At 31.0% G+C, this 19,492-nt stretch overlaps 3 protein-coding genes across 6 annotated transcripts in view; 1 reads left to right on the top strand and 2 right to left on the bottom strand.

The window, feature by feature from the left end:
- Positions 1 to 19,492, top strand: part of LOC142329769 (synaptic vesicle glycoprotein 2B-like) — a 218,742-nt gene that overhangs the window by 15,293 nt on the left and 183,957 nt on the right. The gene's annotated exons all lie outside the window — the stretch shown is intronic.
- LOC142329770 (synaptic vesicle glycoprotein 2B-like) overlaps positions 1 to 19,492 on the bottom strand; it is a 111,540-nt gene that overhangs the window by 4,286 nt on the left and 87,762 nt on the right. For both annotated transcript variants that reach the window (XM_075374549.1, XM_075374550.1), the window contains 3 exons: positions 10,863 to 10,977; positions 5,587 to 5,743; positions 4,855 to 4,982 (listed from right to left, as the gene is read on the bottom strand). In XM_075374549.1, the coding sequence (XP_075230664.1) occupies positions 4,855 to 4,982; positions 5,587 to 5,743; positions 10,863 to 10,977 (400 nt within the window). The remainder of the gene's footprint in view (positions 1 to 4,854; positions 4,983 to 5,586; positions 5,744 to 10,862; positions 10,978 to 19,492) is intronic.
- On the bottom strand, positions 9,550 to 9,963 carry LOC142330362 (uncharacterized). The gene has a single exon (XM_075375588.1). It carries the CDS (start codon positions 9,961 to 9,963, stop codon positions 9,550 to 9,552), a length of 414 nt encoding a protein of 137 aa, XP_075231703.1.

Here is a 19,492-nt window from a genome sequence, read left to right as displayed (position 1 = left end):
GCACAAAGGTTTACGCAGTTCAAGGAGAATCAACTCACACTGTCGTATCTATACCGGTTGAATAGCGCTACCAACTTCGTGTTAAAATCGAAAAAAACGGGAAGGCATCACTTTGACGTCCGATCGAGAGATGCACTTTCTTGGAGCGTAGATAACCTTTGCCGATCCACTGTAATGATGTCTCGATGTTATAGCCGTAAACCCGGCTTTCATCTCCCGTTACGATCCTTTGCATGCGTGTTTCATTATCCATCAGCTTGTTCAAGAAGTTGCCGACAAACGTCCATTCGATGTTCTTCCTGCTGTTCGGTCATCAAACGAGAAACAAACTTTGCTGCAGTTTAATGCACGTTCAATTTTTCAGTCAAAATATCATGGCGTGATCCAGTCTTGATGCTAACCCCCTTCTGCAAGTTCTTTGATAGTCAATCGGCGATTTTCACGCATCAGATAGTTGATTTTCTGAACGGGGGTGTATCTCCTCAAAATATTTCCTAACAAGAATATATTATCTGTTCACAAGATTCCTTTCGTTGGTATTACAACATTTTTTTGTGTAAATTTGCACGGCACCACGGTAAAAATATTTACAGCAGCCCAGTTGTGTACTGATATGTTTTGTTTGTTATTTTTCCTATCTGGTAGCGAAGCCTTGTAATGTGATGTTATGATCATTTTAAAACAAATCATCCGCATCCTTTTGTTGCTTCTGTCAATGACAGAAACCGGTTGAGCACTACGAGGTTTATCCTTAATACTTGCTTTACCAGTTTCTGATGCATATAATTTTATTGCCCGCCTACTCACAGTACTTCGATTTCATCTCCGTAAATGGTTGAAGATGAATTTTAATATCGTTCACTTTTTCTGCAGTTAATCGAATCATTCTGCATTATTTTAGATGTATTGAATTGCAATACTTGATTTCATAATAATGACGACTCACAGAAAATAACAGGGTGTGGGTCAACAAGTTTTGGAATGTTAGTAATAGGGGAACGTACTACAAGGTAACAGAATCTGTCTTTATGTACGACATTTTTTTCTCCTGTTACCGTCTAGCGCCCATTACATTTCAGCTGTCCACCTTGAATTTAAAAAAAAATTGTTTGTGTTCGTATTTAGAAATGCTAATTGAGATATTTTTTGAATTTCATAATTTTTAATGTTCAATAAAAAATAAAAATTCATATATATATATATATATATATATATATATATATATATATATATATATGTTAGTAGTATACAAGTAGTATACACTATGAAATTGTATTCTTACATGATAATATAAAATTATGGCCTTATTAGGTAATTTTAAAAATTTGCCAATCAAATACGCCAATATTTTTTGAAATAACTAAAATGGTAGTGCCACAATTTAATTTCATAAATTAAAAATATCAAAGATACAGTACTGATCAGAACGGACCGCCTATGGGGGCCTTTAAACTTGTAGATCATCTTTATTTTTAATTTTATAATTTGTATTATTGTAATCCTCTGATGGGATCAGTTATTTTATTATTTTGTTAGATTGGATGATGTTATTACTTTAAGAAATGTTTCGAAACGGCTTTTAATTATACATGAACAAAAAAGCAATCATTTTAAAAAAAAATAATTAGTTAAAAAACCTTAAACAGTTATATTTGTGTTCCTATTTGAGTAAAGATGTTGCAATCTCCTGAGGGATGGGTATATATTATCATTATTTTTTATCTCTTTTTTGGTGTTGAAGTAAATGGAGTGGACCGATGTGAGAACTTTATTTCTTATTTGATATGTTCATAATTAAAAATCTACGGCTGAAGAGCTTTTTAATATTGAAGATTTCCCTCATAGCCTTCTGAAATATAATGCAGTAATATTTTATTTTGAAATATATGATCGTGATATAACAAATAATTTTTATTTTGTGACAAAGACAAAATAAATTACATAAATTGAAAAATAATAAAATTAGTTTTACTAAAATAAAAAGTTTTTATAAAATTTTATTAAAGAAATTTGAGATGTATATTTTTTCTTTTTTCAGCATTTAAATCGTGGTATAGTTCCGGAAGAAATTAATTTGAGGTATGTTTTAGTGGGAAACAAAACAGGCGGGGTATTAATGGAAGAAGTCAATTCAAGCGGGATATTAATGGTTAGGCTGCGACTCGTAGCTGTTAGGTTTGTTAATTGGAGTAAGGGTTTTATATTTTTTCAGCTTTTATTAGGCGAGAGCCTGACTATCGGGCGTTTTCCGGAGGCGACATCCGAAAAGGGGGTTAGGTGTTAGACGTGTAGTAAGGCTAACCTAACCCTCACTGTATCCTATCGTAAGGGGGTTAGGGTAGACTAAGTAAGTAGTAAATTTAACCTAACCCCCTTAGGTTAGAATTTTAGGTTAGGATCTTATTCAGTGAGATAGTGTAATCTGTATAGAAAGCCGATAGCTACAAGGGTGTAGGTTTAGGATAGGATATTATTCAGCGAGTTAAATTAGTTTATATTAATTTAGATTAGATTGAAATAAAGATTTTAGGTGCAGGGTATTGTTTTGTTAAAAGGGAGGTTGCAAACTGTCAATAGTCTTTTTTTCTTTTTTTTTTTAAATCAGGGTCTGTTCGATTTAGTTACAGTAAGGGGGAGGGGTTTTAGTAGGTGAAAGCCGACACTGCCGTCTTGTACGGGCAAGCGGCGGCTGGTAGAGGTTTCCGCTGCTCCAACGCAAAAAAAAGAAAAAAAAAAGAAATCTAGTTGTAAGAATGGGAGAGAGGTTTTAATCAGTGAGAGGGCTACTCAGCAATATATACCTCGAAATACATTTTATTAAATACATATGAGAAATCTTCTGAAACTTTTTTTGCATCTGCAAATCACGAATAATACTAATCTGGAAGAGTGTGGTACGTAACAACAGTTGTAAGAAGCATATTAGGCACAACTAAAAAATTTTTCAATAAATTCAATACAATTCAAAAATGTATTTTATTTTTGTCAAGTAATTAAATAAAATTATTTTTTTAAAAGTACATATACAATTTTTATAAGAATTTGCTAAGAAAATCCAAAAGTAATACGATTCTAAATTATTTTCAATTAATTTTAAATAATTAGATATTTCACCAACTCTATTACATATACATATGTGTAATAATGCCTGTTAAATTACATATACTCATTTTTAAAAGTACGTAAAATTTTATTTCACTAATAACTTAAGATTTTTTTCATATTTTTTTATTGTTATTATTGAATAAGTATTTATTTTAAAAGTTTTTTTACAATCACGGTTTAATAATTATTAATAAATCAATATATTTAAATTAAAAAAAAAAGAAGTTGAAGTCTGATTCGAACCGATGTGCCTTCCCTTTTGTAAGAGCCAAATATTTCATTAATTAAAATTTCATTCGGCTATAACTCTGGAACCAATGAAAACAGGTATCACTTATGATAGATCATTGTAAAGCTCTCAATGAGACCTTATTACTGTAGTTAAAAAAAAAAGTTAACATCCACATTTTTTTGGATTTTGAGCTTTTTTTTGGGGGCTTTGTTTGGTCGATCGCAATCAAGAGGGGGGAGGTATACAACTAGATTTTACAATAGTCCTAAATCTAAACTTTCAACATCTTACGGCTAATCGTTTTTGAGTTATGCGAGATACGTACATAAGTATAACTGTTGCGCTACGCACTACTGCAGTGCGTAGCGCGTATGGGTGCAGCTGCTGATTTAGCTTTCTCCCAAAAAACATTCCTTGTTTTTTATGTTGTTAATATAGAGTTGCTGAGTCGCATTAACATATAATCCTTGCTGAATAAGACAGGACTTTGTTTTCTAGAAAGGAAAGAAACAGTTGGCCAAGGGTTATATGGAAGATAAATTTTCAAAAAAAGTTTGGAAATGGTGACCTATGCCTCCTCCACTTTGTAAATGGCTATATTATTTTCATACATAAAATGTTAAATTATTTTTTCAGTAATGATGTTATAACATATAAGTATAAAATTGTAAATTAAATAAACACATCAGTTATAAACTGCTGAAGAAGAAGAAGTTTTAATGTAAATTGTAAAAAAATGAATTGTAAATTTATTAAAATTTACAATTGTAAACTGTAAATTGTAAATTTGCTTAATAAAATTAAGTAGCCTAATTATTAATAAGATAATAGAAAAAACACTTTTTTTTATTGTAAAAAAATAATAATGTAAGAAAATTACTAATGGATGTGTGGAAAATAAAACTTTGCCCTGAGGCCCAGAGTACCGTAGTAGTTGTACTCTGCATCAGATAAATGTTGTATATATATATATATATATATATATATATATATATATATAATTATATATATATATAATTTCAACAGCAGGCTATGAGTGCCTTACATGGTGTTTGTATTTTTCTTTTACACATTTTTGTAAATAGAGTTTGTAATATTTCAGGATGTGTTACAAAGTAAATAATGTGTAACAGTAAATAATGTGTTTTCATTGTAAAATATTCTGTGGTCCCAGGGGGCTTAAACCGAAAATGTGGTGTTAGTCGATCTTTTAAAAAATGGAAAATTTGTTAAACTTGTAATTTACCACCCTTAAAAATTCGTGGGTTAATTATTTATCCAAATATTTATTCTACTTAATGAACAGTTCATTAAAATTGTGTGTAATGAATAACAGTTTTCATGCAATATTAAATATTCATTGTCATTAATTTCACATTGTATAACGTTATATACGGTTGATTTCTTAAAGTAACCTCAGATATGATTCACACTTGATTAAGCGCTTATTTCTGTAGAGTTAAATGAATAATTAATTATTTTTTTATTAAAAGTAATAATTAGTAATTAGGCCTTACAAAATGTTATAGTTCCAACTCCAACAAATGGTGCCCAACAGCTTAATTCTAACACAAATGAAAATGCAAGGCTACCAAACAGAACACCGAGACGTCCAAACATCATTGTTAAACTTACAGCCATTGTTCTAAAAAAAAACAAAAATAAAAAAAAAACATTATTAATATTTTATTTTTTCTGCTCATATAGTCAAAATATGAGATAGACGTATTACTTTCACACAAATCCCCTTTTTCAAATTAGAGAAATTTGTTTAGCTTAATTTAAGTGTGTAAGGTGTCACTAAAATTGTGATAAGAGTTTCAATGCCACCTAATTGAAGATTTGAAAATTTAGAAGAAAATATCTGCTATTCATACAAGAAAAAAAAGCTGGTAACATAGTGGTAGGACTTTCTCGTCACGCGGCTAAGCCGCGTTCCGGGAAAATCCTACAATTGTGGGTTGTTTCTGATGCACGACACATGCGAACGCACGCACTTAATTAAAAATATGTATCAGTTTATTTAAATATAATATTTTTTTCATTTATTTAATTCACTGATTCTAACTAAAGTGCATGCACATACCGTATTTAATTCGCGCGAGTGTCTTGCTTCATGATCAAATGAGAATGACAAATGATTGGTGATGTTGTTTACCACTTATCTGAAAAAATGGATTAAATACATTTTATCTAACATTTATATTATAGATTGATTAAAACCTTCATGCGTTTGTTTTTTAAATTACCTTAAATTTGTTGGAAAAAGTTGTACTACTACACCAAGCATTGCTACTGTATTTGCTTGTAATACAGCAACATATATTGCTGATACATGTATTGCCCATTTACCATTACACCATGAGAAGACCCAACCGCATCCTCCGGCTACTAGAAATCCCAGTACTGTAAAAGAATAACAACAATATTATCAGCTTTAATAAAATAAGATTAATTTTATCATTAAATCAGATAGAATTAAAATTTCAGTTCATTGATTTACCTATATAAAGATCCTTTCAACTTCACTATTTTCTTTTGGAAATTGTATTACAAGACCTGACTACTTGATAAGCACTTAAATCATTTAGTTTTTTTTTAAATTTAAATATATTGATTTATTAATAATTATTAACCTCCGATTGTAAAAAAAAAATACAATAAATAATACTGAAGTTATTAATGAAATGAATTTTTATGTACTTCTAAAAATATGTAAATGTTATTTAATAAATGTACAAGGAAGTCATGTGGTGTCCACATCAGATGTTTTATTTCATGCATGACTTGAAATTTACACATAATTGCAAAGATATATTTATTTATGTATAATATAATTAATTAACATAAATACTGATAAACATATGTAGTGGTCGGTGTAAAGGATTCATGAACAGAACACTAACAGAATGTATTGCATACTTGTTGAAACTGTACCGCTCGCTGAGACGGCTTCTTCAGTCCCATCATATATTGCCACTTTTTTAAATAGATTTTTATGTTCCTCATCATAAAACGCGAATGCATATTTTCATTTAAATTCTACAAATATGAATTCAACAAAATTAATGCTTGATATAACGGAAGTTTCTTTTTTCTACACGCAATTTTAACCGAAATGTGATGATTTTACTTGAAAAGACCTTTACGCTTAAATAATAGTAGTTTTGAGATAGATCCTCAATTATAATTATTGCGAAATAATTGTTTAATCCACTTCCAAAAGTAGAATTTTTTTTTCTTTATTCGTTTTGATTTTACAGTAATTCAAAGTTGACGTTATCAAAAAACAAATGCAAAAAAACGTGAGTTTTCCGATTTTCACGCCCCTAATCTTTAAACAAATGACGATAACTAAAATTTGTCGAATCCAGTTAGCCCAAACATAATTGCAATTTCCGATGATACCTTCATTTTTATTTTGCGATTTTTTTAAATGAGATAGAATAGTTTAATCACAAGCTTCATCTTTCATGGAGACTGCCATAGATTTAAAATGTCTGTTTATATTATTTACTTGTGATTTATATTTATTTCCATTTTATAATAATGTGGTTTTTTATTATGTTCAGCTAGAAGAAATGTGTAGCTTGTTTTTAAAAATAGATAGTAACTGTTGATAATTTTATAATATATTGATTTTATGTGTTATCTCGGTGAAGCCATTTCCTGTTTGCCTTATGTAGAACTTTGTGCTATTAATTTAAGAGTTTCTGGGGCATATTGCGATCGAGGATTTGAAGCTTGTGATAATAAGTCTTCCATTGTTGGTTTTCTCACATATTTCTTTGATGATAAAATGTATTTATTTAACGACCAAATTAATGGAGTCCTGTGTTAGTTCAAAATTTTGGTATTTCTTCTGTTTGTCTTTGTAATGCAAATTCAGCCTAGCATGTTGTTCGATGTTTATTAAATTTTGCAGTAAGATTTCTACCTAGCGGGCAGAGTGATACCCGAGCAACGATTTTCTATAAAATTGCCTATTGCAAAATGATGTTATTTTTCTTAAACATGAGAAATGGAGAGGTGTAGTGGAGATGAAGTATTAATCGGTAAACATACTAAAGACATGGTTTTCACCCCGCTTATTGACACAGATATTACTCACCATTCCTTTTCTTTTTTTTCAGTGATTATGCATTAGATACTTCACTCTTTACATTTTTCTCTATCTTAAACATAATTTCTATTTATGAGGCAGTTCTACTGCTGCATAGGATTTTGTATTTCACAATATTCAATTAAATATTTAATCTTGCTTTCATTTTCAATAAACTTGTTTTTATCATTTTCCTACCGGACAATTTATTTACAAAAACGTTTGAAAATATATAAACAAAACAGTTACACTGAAAGTACCTCCTTGATAGTCATCGGTCTGCCCTCCCTAACGTGTGGTGTCCTTGGAACGTAGCACTTATGTTGTCGTGAGTGGAGTATAGTAGAATACAAGATTTCTACTCTGCATTACCGTGTGCAACCTTCAAGCCTATTGGTAAATTAATCATCCAAAAATGGAGTCGATTGAGGAATCTGTAATTGTTATCCACGTTTAAATTTTATTTAAGATTAGTTAACTACTTACTAGTCTCTTGCTGAACAGTAATAGTTAGCTTTGTCATTAACTTAGGATCATTACCTGCAGTAAATATTCATTGTTTTATATAATAGACGTAATGATATTTGCTATATTAGTTCTAATTTAAAATTTATAGGTCTTCAATTTATATTTCGACAATAAAAAAAGTACTTCCACTTTATCACTTAGTGGCATTTCATGTGTTTAAAATAAAATAGAGGTTTTTTTGGAGAGGGATTTTACCTTTCATGGGAAATTCTACTTCAAATGTGTAAATTTTCCTGGAGATTTCGGATCATTATTGAAAGAAATCCTGAAAATAAATTTTTCATTTGAAGGGTACCTTATTACACAAGATTAGACAGTCACAGTTTTATATTTGTCTAAAGAGTCAAGCAGAAAATTATCAGCTTTTGAGTTCTTTCTGTATGCTTAAATTTTAAAGATGGGTAAAAATTTATGAAAGTTATTCAGTAATTGCAGAAACTCATTGAAATATTAGAATGTCGTATAGTCAATAATGTATTATGTTCACAAAGTTTTTTTTCATTATTTTGATTGGACTTATTAATGAATGTATTGTGTAGTTATCATTATGAGCACAGTAATAATTGTTTTATAACATAACTAACTTGTTGTTCATGGTATATTATGACGTAATTTTAATTTAAGCGTATTTTTATTATAGGTTATTCATTTTTTATTCATAACTAACAGATCTGGCAATGCTTCGCTGTTGCTAGATTAGAAATATATATATATATATATTTTCAAGGACTGAACATATAAAACTAGCAGACCCGGCAATGCTTCGCCATTGTTAGATTTGAGTAGATATATAGATTAAATGAAAACAATTGAAAGTTTGATAAAACATTAAAAAACTGAACATTACGGAATTTCACAAAGTTTAACTTTTCACTTTTTAAAAGTCAGAATGTAAATAAATCCAATTTTCAAAACAGCACTATCTATCGGATTTAATTCAAACCACTCTTTTAACACAGTAGTCTGTTCAAAATACCCCTAACTTTCTTCCTACTAGTCAGATCGAGGATTTCAATAGTTGTAAACAATCTCCAGACAACGCGGATCAGTTTGCAAAAAATTTCTCGTAAATCGGTTCAGTAGTGTTTTAGTCTAAAGCGGACATACATACGAACATTGCCTTTTATATATATATGTTACAGTCAAAGGCCGATTTACAGTCATTCCTAGGTTTGACTAGTCAAACCTGCAGATTGACTAAACTTGGTAGTCAAAGCTGAAAACAGACTTTCTGTTTCGGCCTTTGGCTAAAATGCTTTTAGGCAATCCTAGGAGCGACCAAATCGACCAGTCAAAGTTGAAAACTCATCAGACAATCAGCTTTGTCATTAAATACTTAACTGACAATGTGTTTTTTGTCTTAATTTCACATGTTTTATTGTTGAATCAATAATGTTTTTTTATTTCATAGATCTCCTGGTATAAAATGAAAAGAATAAATGTAAAAAATTGTTAGTATCTCATTTATTCGACGAAACTTTTGTTTCTGTGTTAGTACAATCGACTTACATTTCTAAGTAATAACAAACTAATTTTGGATATCAACTGAAAGGCAAACTGTCAATAGTTAGGACACTGAACTCTACTTATTGTTACAAGTAGTTGCTTTATGACATTTTGAGTTGTACAAAATGTTTAATATTTTGCATTTGCACATTTTAGAATTGTATCTTTTATTGCAATTACATTTTATGAATCCCTGACCTCCGAACATTGAATCCTTGGTACTTGTTTCTCTTAATGATAATTCAATATCAGGCACATCACTAATATTAATGATGGTCTCTTTGCATTCCTGGAATCGGTTCCTTGTGAAAAGTGTGTTGATAGTTCCTCGTTTGGTACCCTGCTTATAAAAACCTTCTTCTGTTTTCTCTAAAACTACACCGAGGACGTTTCGAGCATCTTCTTTACCCCTGTCGACACTCGGGATAGGAATAGTGACGGTTTTTCCAACCTCAACCGTAGGAAATTTATTTTGAGATGTTTGCTTCATCACAGCAGCCTGAGCTTCAAGTCCATCGATAGCTCTTTCCTTGTTTATATTTATTTGTACCTTTTTTGCACATCGAATGTAAATGACTTCACTTCCATATCCCTTATCTGAAGTGAGTGTGCTGTCGGAACAGATGATATGAACATTTTGCCTACATTTTTTACAAGTGTGTGCTCCAGAGCCCTCCTTTTGACATATGCAGCACACAATACACTAAAAAAAAGATGATTGTCTGATGAGTTTCCAACTTTGACTGGTCGATTTGGTCGCTCCTAGAATTGCCTAAAAGCATTTTAGCCAAAGGCCGAAAGAGAAAGTCTGTTTTCAGCTTTGACTACGAAGCTTAGTCAATCTGCAGGTTTGACTAGTCAAACCTAGGAATGACTAATCAGCCTTTGACTGTAACATATATATAAAAGAAGAAAGTCTGTTTGTATATTTGTTTCGTAAATATCTCAACACCGGTGTCACCTAGCGGGTATAGTTTTTGCAAACATTTTTCTTTTCATGTAATTAATGTGTATTCTGAACGTGAACCAAATTGGACTTTAAAAACAATTTTTCGAAATATCTCGATCCCAGCACCATCTAGCTTTTGAAATATCTCGACTCCCAACGCCACCTAGTGGGTCCAAACTAATTTAGAATTCTTTGTGGGCGGCAACTCACCAAAGTTTCATCAAAATCGGATGAATGGTATAGGAACGTATACGAGACAAACAAAAAAACAAACATTTATTTTCATTTATATAGGAGATATCCGTTAATTAATTTTCAGTTTCTATTGTAGCTTGTAAAATCCTCTGGAATCTTTTGCCTCTGTTTATGAACATTTATCTCTTTGGAAAATAATTTTATTATTTTCTTTATTTATTATTGATGATATAGAATTAACTTACGTAAAAAAACTTCTTTTCCTATGATGTCTATTATGTAACTACCTCCAATAAAGCAAACTGTTGTTACAATAGCCGCATAAATCAGTTTTGTATAAACCCCAGCATCAACAGTTATCTGAAATTTTATATATCCAAACAAAGATTATTAAAATATATCATAGAATATTGTTATAAAATATCAGAATATATGATAAGATCTTAGCTGCTACAACTATTATATAAAGAAGTAATTTAAACTTTTTTTATGGATGATATGTTGGTAATTTCAGTATTAATATAAAATCATTTACTGTTTTGATAGTCTATTTTATACTTCGTTTAATATGAATGAAATTGAAGGTATAATAATTTATTTGTTCTATAGAATACAGCATATTTATAGAAATTAAGTAACGTTCTATAGCCTTCTCAGTGTTTCTTCTATGCTTTCTGTGTTTGGGTTTGTTTTTATTCTTCATTCCTTTGGTATCATCTTTTTACCATCCGCTTACTAATTCATGTCTTTCACTTAATAAAGTAAAACAGACTAACATTCAGCTTCAATTGCATTACCTTTTTTTTGGGGGGGGGTGGGGGATGTAACATAAAAATTTGAAGCATGTAAAAAGTAAACATGGTCTTTGTCAAAAAACAATCACATTTAAGTACTTTTATGACCCGCACAATCATTAGCTTACCTTTCAGACTCGCTTCTTATTCTTTCTTTTTCTGTCCGTTTAGTCTCTGGAATCACCGTAAGGTATTAATTCAGAGGATGAATGAGGATGATATGTGAATATAAATGAAGTGTATTATAGTCTTGTACAGTCTCAGGTCAACCATTCCTGAGATGTGTGGTTAATTGAAAACCAACCAACAAAGAACACCGGTATCTGTAATCTAATATTCAGATCTGTATAAAAGTATACTAGGATTTGAACCTTAAAACTCTTGACTTCTGCCAAGAAAATTCAAAGAGATTGTAGTCAATATTCTGAAACGCATGGTGAATAAGAAAATTATTATAAACTTGAAAATTGACTAATTGATTAGAAACAGGAGTAGGAGGTCTGGATTGACCCAGTAGGCACATCAATTACATGTTTGGCTTTTTGTGCAACACCCAGATATGAAACTACAGTATCTGAAAACTTCCATAGGGATACAGGGGTGCTATTCTAGTTTTTTTTTTGTCTTCAGTCATTTGACTGGTTTGATGTAGCTCTCCAAGATTCCCTATCTAGTGCTAGTCGTTTCATTTCGGTATACCCCCTACACCCTACATCCCTAACAATTTGTTTTACATATTCCAAACGTGGCCTGCCTACACAATTTTTTCCTTTTACCTGCCCTTCCAATATTAAAGTGACTATTCTAGGATGCCTTAGTATGTGGTCTATAAGTCTGTCTCTTCTTTTAACTATATTTTTCCAAATGCTTCTTCCTTCATCTTTGCCGCAACACCTCCTCATTTGTTACTTTATCCACCCATCTGATTTTTAACATTCTCCTACAACACCACATTTCAAAAGTTTCTAACTTTTCTTCTCAGATGCTCCGATCGTCCAAGATTCACTTCCATATAAGGCGACACTCCAAACATTTACCTTCAAAAACCTATCCCTGACATTAAAATTAATTTTTGATGTAAATAAATTATATTTCTGACTGAAGGCTCATTTCGCCTGTGCTATTCGGCATTTTATGTCGCTCCTGCTTCATCCATCTTTAGTAATTCTACTTCCCAAATAACAAAAACCTTCTACATCCATAATCTTTTCTCCTACTATTTTCACATTCAGTGGTCCATCTTTGTTATTTCTACTACATTTCATTACTTTCGTTTTGTTCTTGTTTATTTTCATGCGGTAGTTCTTGCGTAGGACTTCATCCATGCCATTCATTGTTTCTTCTAAATCTTTCTTACTCTCAGCTAGAAGTACTATATCATCAGCAAATCATAGCATCTTTATATTTTCTCCTTGTACTATTGTTACTCCGAATCTAAATTGTTCTTTAACATCATTAACTGCTAGTTCCATGTAAAGATTAAAAAGTAACGGGGATAGGGAACATCCTTGTCGGACTCCCTTTCTTATTACAGCTTCTTTCTTATGTTCTTCAATTATTACTGTTGCTGTTTGGTTCCTGTAAATGCTAGCAATTGTTTTTCTATCTCTGTATTTGAACCCTAATTTTTTTAAAATGCTGAACATTTTATTCCAGTCTACTTTATCGAATGCCTTCTAGGTCTATAAATGCATTCTATAAATGTATTCTAGTAAGCTGCATTAAAGGAAGAGTAGTTGTACAACAGAAGCTTCCACCCACAGTGCTACAGATGGAACCAGAACTTTTGACCCGAAAATCATATCAGTTGCCCAAGGAAATTGGAATAAATTATAATTAAAGGGGAGGAAAGATGGAGAAGATAACCACTCCATGGAAGGATTACCTCCAATCAGGGTACTTTATTGTCGTTCTGCTCAGAATCAAATCTTGAATGTGCTATTCACACCAGTGAAATGGATTAAGAGGCTAGTAAAAAATGCCACACCATTGTTGGGAATTAATCTTGAGGCCAACTGAATCAGAACTCTAAATATTAAATGAAATGGATGGGTATTCGGTTAATAATAAGATTTCTATTGTCTCTACCTTAAAAAATAAACAAAAAATTATGATATGACTTAGATTTGCCAATTGGTGGTTTTGAAATATGATAATTTTTAAATCTAATGGTATTTTTCCATTGAATCTTATAAGTAAGACTTTTTAAGAATTTTTGTTAAAAACGTTCTCATTTTGTATATTAATGATGTATATTTTATTGATACCTTTTTAATATCTAAATGATAGCAAAGTAGAACAGGTTTTGTTCAGTTCTATTATTAATAAATAAGTTAAGTCTGAAAAATGTATTGTCAAACTAACTCCAAAATCCCAGCATAAATGAAGCATTTTTTACTTTCTTGTACGACTAAAGGATTACGAAGCTGGAGTAGTCGAAAGGTGTAAGGCGACAGTCGGCCGCGTGTAGTGTACGAATTGAAGGAAGTATTGTGATAGCGAGAAATTAAGGTTTTTCAGATTTCAACGGAAATATCCATTTTGACCATCTCTGAATTCATTTTGAAAAATTTTGGCGTGACGCCAAAAACGATTAGCTGCAGGATATTGAAATTTTGGGATTTAGGACTGTTGTAACATTTAGTTATGTACCTTCTTTTTTGATTGCAATCGACTGGAGCAAAAGTGTCCATAAAAAGCCCAAAATCCAAAACATTTGGATTTTGAACTTTTTCTTAACTGCAGTAAGAAGGTCTCATTGAGAGCTTTTGAACGATGTCATAAGTGATACTTATTTTCATTGGTTCCAGAATTATAGCCAAATAAAAGTTTCAATTAATGAAATATTTGAATCTTATAAAGGGAAGACACCGACTTCATCTCCTTTTTGTTAACTTTTTTCTTTTTAATTTAAATATATTGATTTATTAATAATTAATTTTTAACCTCAGATTGTAATAAAAATTACAATAAATAAATTCAATAATAACAATAAAAAAAAATCAGGAGTCATTAATGAAATAAAATGTTATGTACTTTTCATTTAAAAAAAAATGTTTATAGGTAATTTCATAGGTGGACAAGAAAGTCATGTGGTGTCCACATAAGATTTTTTTATTTTAATTTTAATAAATCCAAATTCTTTTGATGTATATATATATATATATATATATATATATATATATATATATATATATATATATATATATACACACATATATATAAGCGCTAAATTAATATATATATATATATATATATGTATATTTTAATTTAGCGCTTTCGCGAACTTAATTCCCATCATCGGCTGCATTATATTATATATATATATATATATATATATATATATATATATATTCAAAAAACTTCATAATACAATACAATAATGCAATACATAATACCATATCACTTATTCATTTATATTTTATGTTAAAATTTTTTAAATTGCATTAAAAAACCTTTAAATTAAATTTAAATTTACTTTATCATACTTTAAGAGTGTATACAAAAATTTAAAAAACTTTTATTTAAATTAAAAATTGTACTCAAAATAAGATGTAAAATGTAAAAAAATTGTTTAGAATTTATAAAGATGAATTAATTAATATTGATTTAAAATTAAGTTAAAAAATTAAAATGTAAAATTGTTTACATATGTGAACAATATGACGTCAGTAAAAGCAAATAAATTAAAATTAAAAAAAGATAAAAATTAAAAAAAGAGGTTATGATGTTTTTTTGAAATATATTTATAAATATAATGTAGCTGATGATGCGAATTAGGTTCGCGAAAACGCTTCTGCTTATGTAATGAAATAAGAGATAAGTCATTCTATTTCAGTTATTCTGTACTTGGATTGATTTATTAAATATAAATTAATTTGTATTGATACAGAGGAGTATAGTTATTAAAAGAATTGAATATAAAAAAAAAATATATATATATAAAATTAATTTATTTTCGTACTTAGATATGATTATTTTAAACATATAAATTGAATAATATCAGAACAAGGAATTCATTCATGGGGTGATCTGGCCGATATTTTTTTATTATAATAAATTGCATTGTTTTGTGTTGTCAAACCAGATAAGCATGGGGTATTTGAACTTTAATGTAAATCAGTCATTATTTTGTGTGATTAACCAATTATTTAATATTCTTCGTTATCATTTTTAATGAAATAAATTACAAATGTCTGTTTAACAAGTATTTAAGTTAATAACAGTCTATAATATTATTCTACTAGGAAGAGATTCTTTTAATTAATATTTCAAACAGTTAATAATGTTTAGAAGTGTACTCAGAATTAAATCAGATTGAAATAGTGTAGTTATGATTTAACAAAACACGTCATATACACACACACACACACACACACATATATATATATATATATATATATATATATATATATATGTATATGTAATTTTAATGTAACTTAATTAACCTTTTGCCCTTACATGGAAGAAACGTTGTCATTGTCTTGTCAAGATAGAAAGAGAAAGAAAATCTCATATAATTCACGTCTCTAGTGCTTAATAAAAATGCTCCAATAACTTGTATTTAACAGTTTAATAATACATTATACTAAGACGAGAATGAATAATCATGATAAATGAAATGAAAAAGTTCTGATTTTAAAACAGATTATTTTGTAACTTATATATTCAATTATATGTAGCTTTATTTTTAAATTGTTGTTTGTGTCTTTGTTAAGATATAATTAAAAAATTCAGGAACCTTCGGGCTGATTTAAATAACTCTTTTACCATGGTTTTTATTAAATTTTGAGGAAGATTCTAGTGATAATGTTATTCAGTTAACTAACTCTATTACTGCGTTAGAAATAAGCCCGAATTTAGATATTGTATTTTATAGCTTCATTTTTCATGTAGTATTTTGAATATGGAATAAATTATATTTTATAAGAGTTGTTTATCTACTTCTTGGCAGTCTGAGTTTTTTTAGATGTAAGTCAGAACCCATGGGGTTGGTTTAGTGGTGAACTCGCCGTAGGAAATCATCTTGATTTTAAATCCTAGTAAAGGCGGTAAGTTAATAGATCGTGGATACCGGTGTTTTTGGTGGTTGGGTTTCAATTAACTACACGTCACAGGAATGAGCGACCTAAGACGGTACAAGACTGCACTTCATTTACATTCATACATATCATCATTCTTCCTCTGAAGTAATACCTTATGCTGGTTCTAGAGACTAAACGGAAAAAGAGGTGTAAGACAGACTTCCCCTCCTTCCGCCTTAAAAATATTAGATTACTTCTTTTGTTTTCTGTGAATGAAATTTAGATAATACACAAAAATCGTATTTTATTTATTAATAAAGTTAATAAATGTGATTTCTTAAGATAACTACAATTTGATTGAACATTTTATTATTTTACTTAATTTTTTTTGTAGGTAAGCGAGTTATGTGATGTTCCACAAACAAACAGTACCAATTTAATTTGCATATATTATATAATAAAGCATATATATATATTCAGTTTCGGAGAATTTTTTATTTTTATATTATCTTTGGGCTTGATTTAAAAATGAAGCAAAAATTCATTTGAACAAAACTTGGAGAGTGGATTTTTTAAAATTATTTTCTTTTTCGTTTAGAGGTTTTGTCAAACCGTTATTAGATAGTTCTAGATTAATATATTTACGATATTTAAAAAATAGGAGTTATTTTTAATTATACAGAATCCTTTTACTTTTTAAAAAATATAAACACTTGCCTTCCTAATATTTCTCTGGTCTTGTACCAAACAACAAACATAATTGTTCGTTCTCATAATTGCAACAATAAAATATTTATTCCACAAATATTTATACGCTATATTAAAATTTAACTTACCAATAGTTAAGTAAAAAAGTTGTAAATCTTACGCATGGATAAGAGAAAATGTACGAAACATTGAGGATAACGGTAACCAGCCGACCGGCAATCGAATTTGGTAAGAAAAAAACTAGCAACAACTTGAGTTTAATCCAAGTAATATATGGTTTGTAATAGGTAGTGTTCAGAATTCATCAAGCCAATAAAATTTTGTAAAGTTACCATTTATACGGGTGTTGATGCGATATATGAAAAACACTGAGCCACAAATCGATTGAGTCGAGTCAGTAAATTTAAAAAAAATCGAAAACAATATTTTTGATTAAATAATTTCTATTTATAAATAAATAAATAGGTTTGCTATTAAAAAAATATTGCGGAGGAAGCCACATTGATACCGCTTGCGAAGCCGCGACGGGAGAACGCTAGTATATATATTTTTTTTTAATAACCTAATTCATGTGCAGACGATTTCGAGTCCCGACATTAAACTTCCCGTAGGGCTACCAATGTTAGGCCGTTCGGCTGGGCAGAGACTGGCGGGAGCATGATCCCGCATTCCTGCTCTATGCCATGGCCACTGGGCTTGCGATGTACGCTCCGCGAGGCGCAACGCCTAAAAAAAAGTAGCATATGAATCGAACCCTTCGATTCTCGGTGTGGAGATAATATCCGTCTTGGTGTAGTACCTTGGTTACGATAATTACTCTACGTATTTACCGGTGGTTCAAAAATAAATGACATCACTTCATTATTAGATATGATCTTTAATATTTGAATGAATAATACAAGTGTATATAAATGCCTTTAATGATTTCATAAATGATAGATTGTTAAAGTTTATGTTTTATATTTTGTACGTTGAGTCCATGAAGACTGATAGAAGAAGGCTGGAAAAAGATTAACCGACAGTAGTGCGGAGCCGGGTTATGTAGTGTGTACGAAACTGCTGAATCGTCAGGATCTGAATGCATCCGAAAGGAGCTGTGTGAACTGTACAGAGCCGAGGGCAGCCGACAGGAGCCGAGTGTGAACTGATAGAATGACCTTTAAATTTAAAAGTCCTTCTTAAATGAATTTTTAATAACATGAATCGAGTCTGAACATTCGGGACTCCTGATGATGTCGCACAACCTAGCCTAGACGGGATTCGGGCTTAGAGGCGTTTAGCCAGAATCCCACAGATGACAGCTTTGCACCATCGGCCTCTCGTCCGAATGCGTAAACCAAATGTCCGAAATTGAAGTTCCTCTCGTACTGAACAGGATTACTATCGCAACGAAGTGTTATCAGTAGGGTATTTATTGGTTTGATTGGCATTTCTCCCCCACCACCCTATTCGGTCGCCATAAATCATAAGACCGAATGTTTGTGCCATAAACGGCTACTGAGCCTCGAAACAGTTTAGCGACCAGTGTCCTAAATAGCTCCTAGAGCTTACCTAACAACGTGAGCGAAATAAACGCGGTGCCATTCATCACCGACTTACGTGTTCCAACCGCTTACTTGTCATATTTTTACTAAAATGGGTAGGCGCATCCTGTCGGCTACAAAATATATATATATATATATATATATATCCATAAATTAAAATTTACTTCGTCTAGACAGCATTATCAGTAGGGTAAAACTAACCTTAATTACGACGGTCTAAAACAAGCTCACGTTTATTATTGGCGAGTGGAAATCGACGCTTGGCGAATTCTGCTTCGCAGATAAGAACAGCCGATATCTAAGGATCATAAAGCGATGTCTCTATAAATTCTTGGCCACCAGAAGCCCTGTGGTAACTTATTTGACAATTCTTGCTGAAATTTCTTCAAGCCATGTGGAACAAGCCGTGCTTTCACAGTATCTACGCGTACTGGACATCGGAATTAATTCAGGATTTACTCTACGCAAGGTTTCTGTCTTCGCTGAGCTGGCTTTAGAACAGCTGCGTTATCATTTGTAACATATACCGCCTCAGTCAAATTACCCATCTGGGTGTGTCGTCGAATCGGATCTCGCGAGGGAGTGTTTACCGGTCCGACACGTCCGGTAATGACGCAGGCTCGAGGTAGCTGTGGACCCGGGGAGGACTGGCCGTTTTCCCCAGAACGCTGGACTAATACGCTCGGCCACCAGCAATACTTGGACGCTTGGCGCGAGAACACCGTTCGGCCTGGGTGGAATCCCCTCGACGGACGCCGTCTGAGTAGGTAAGGAAACGTTGAAATATATATATATATATATATAT

This window comes from Lycorma delicatula, chromosome 9, assembly GCF_047948215.1.
Source record: "Lycorma delicatula isolate Av1 chromosome 9, ASM4794821v1, whole genome shotgun sequence".
NCBI lineage: Eukaryota > Metazoa > Arthropoda > Insecta > Hemiptera > Fulgoridae > Lycorma > Lycorma delicatula.
This window is presented reverse-complemented; position numbering and strand designations above follow the sequence as displayed.

Excerpts from the sequence above, each read along its gene's own strand:
- LOC142330362 (XM_075375588.1), bottom strand. The coding sequence starts at position 9,963 with ATGAAGCAAACATCTCAAAATAAATTTCCTACGGTTGAGGTTGGAAAA.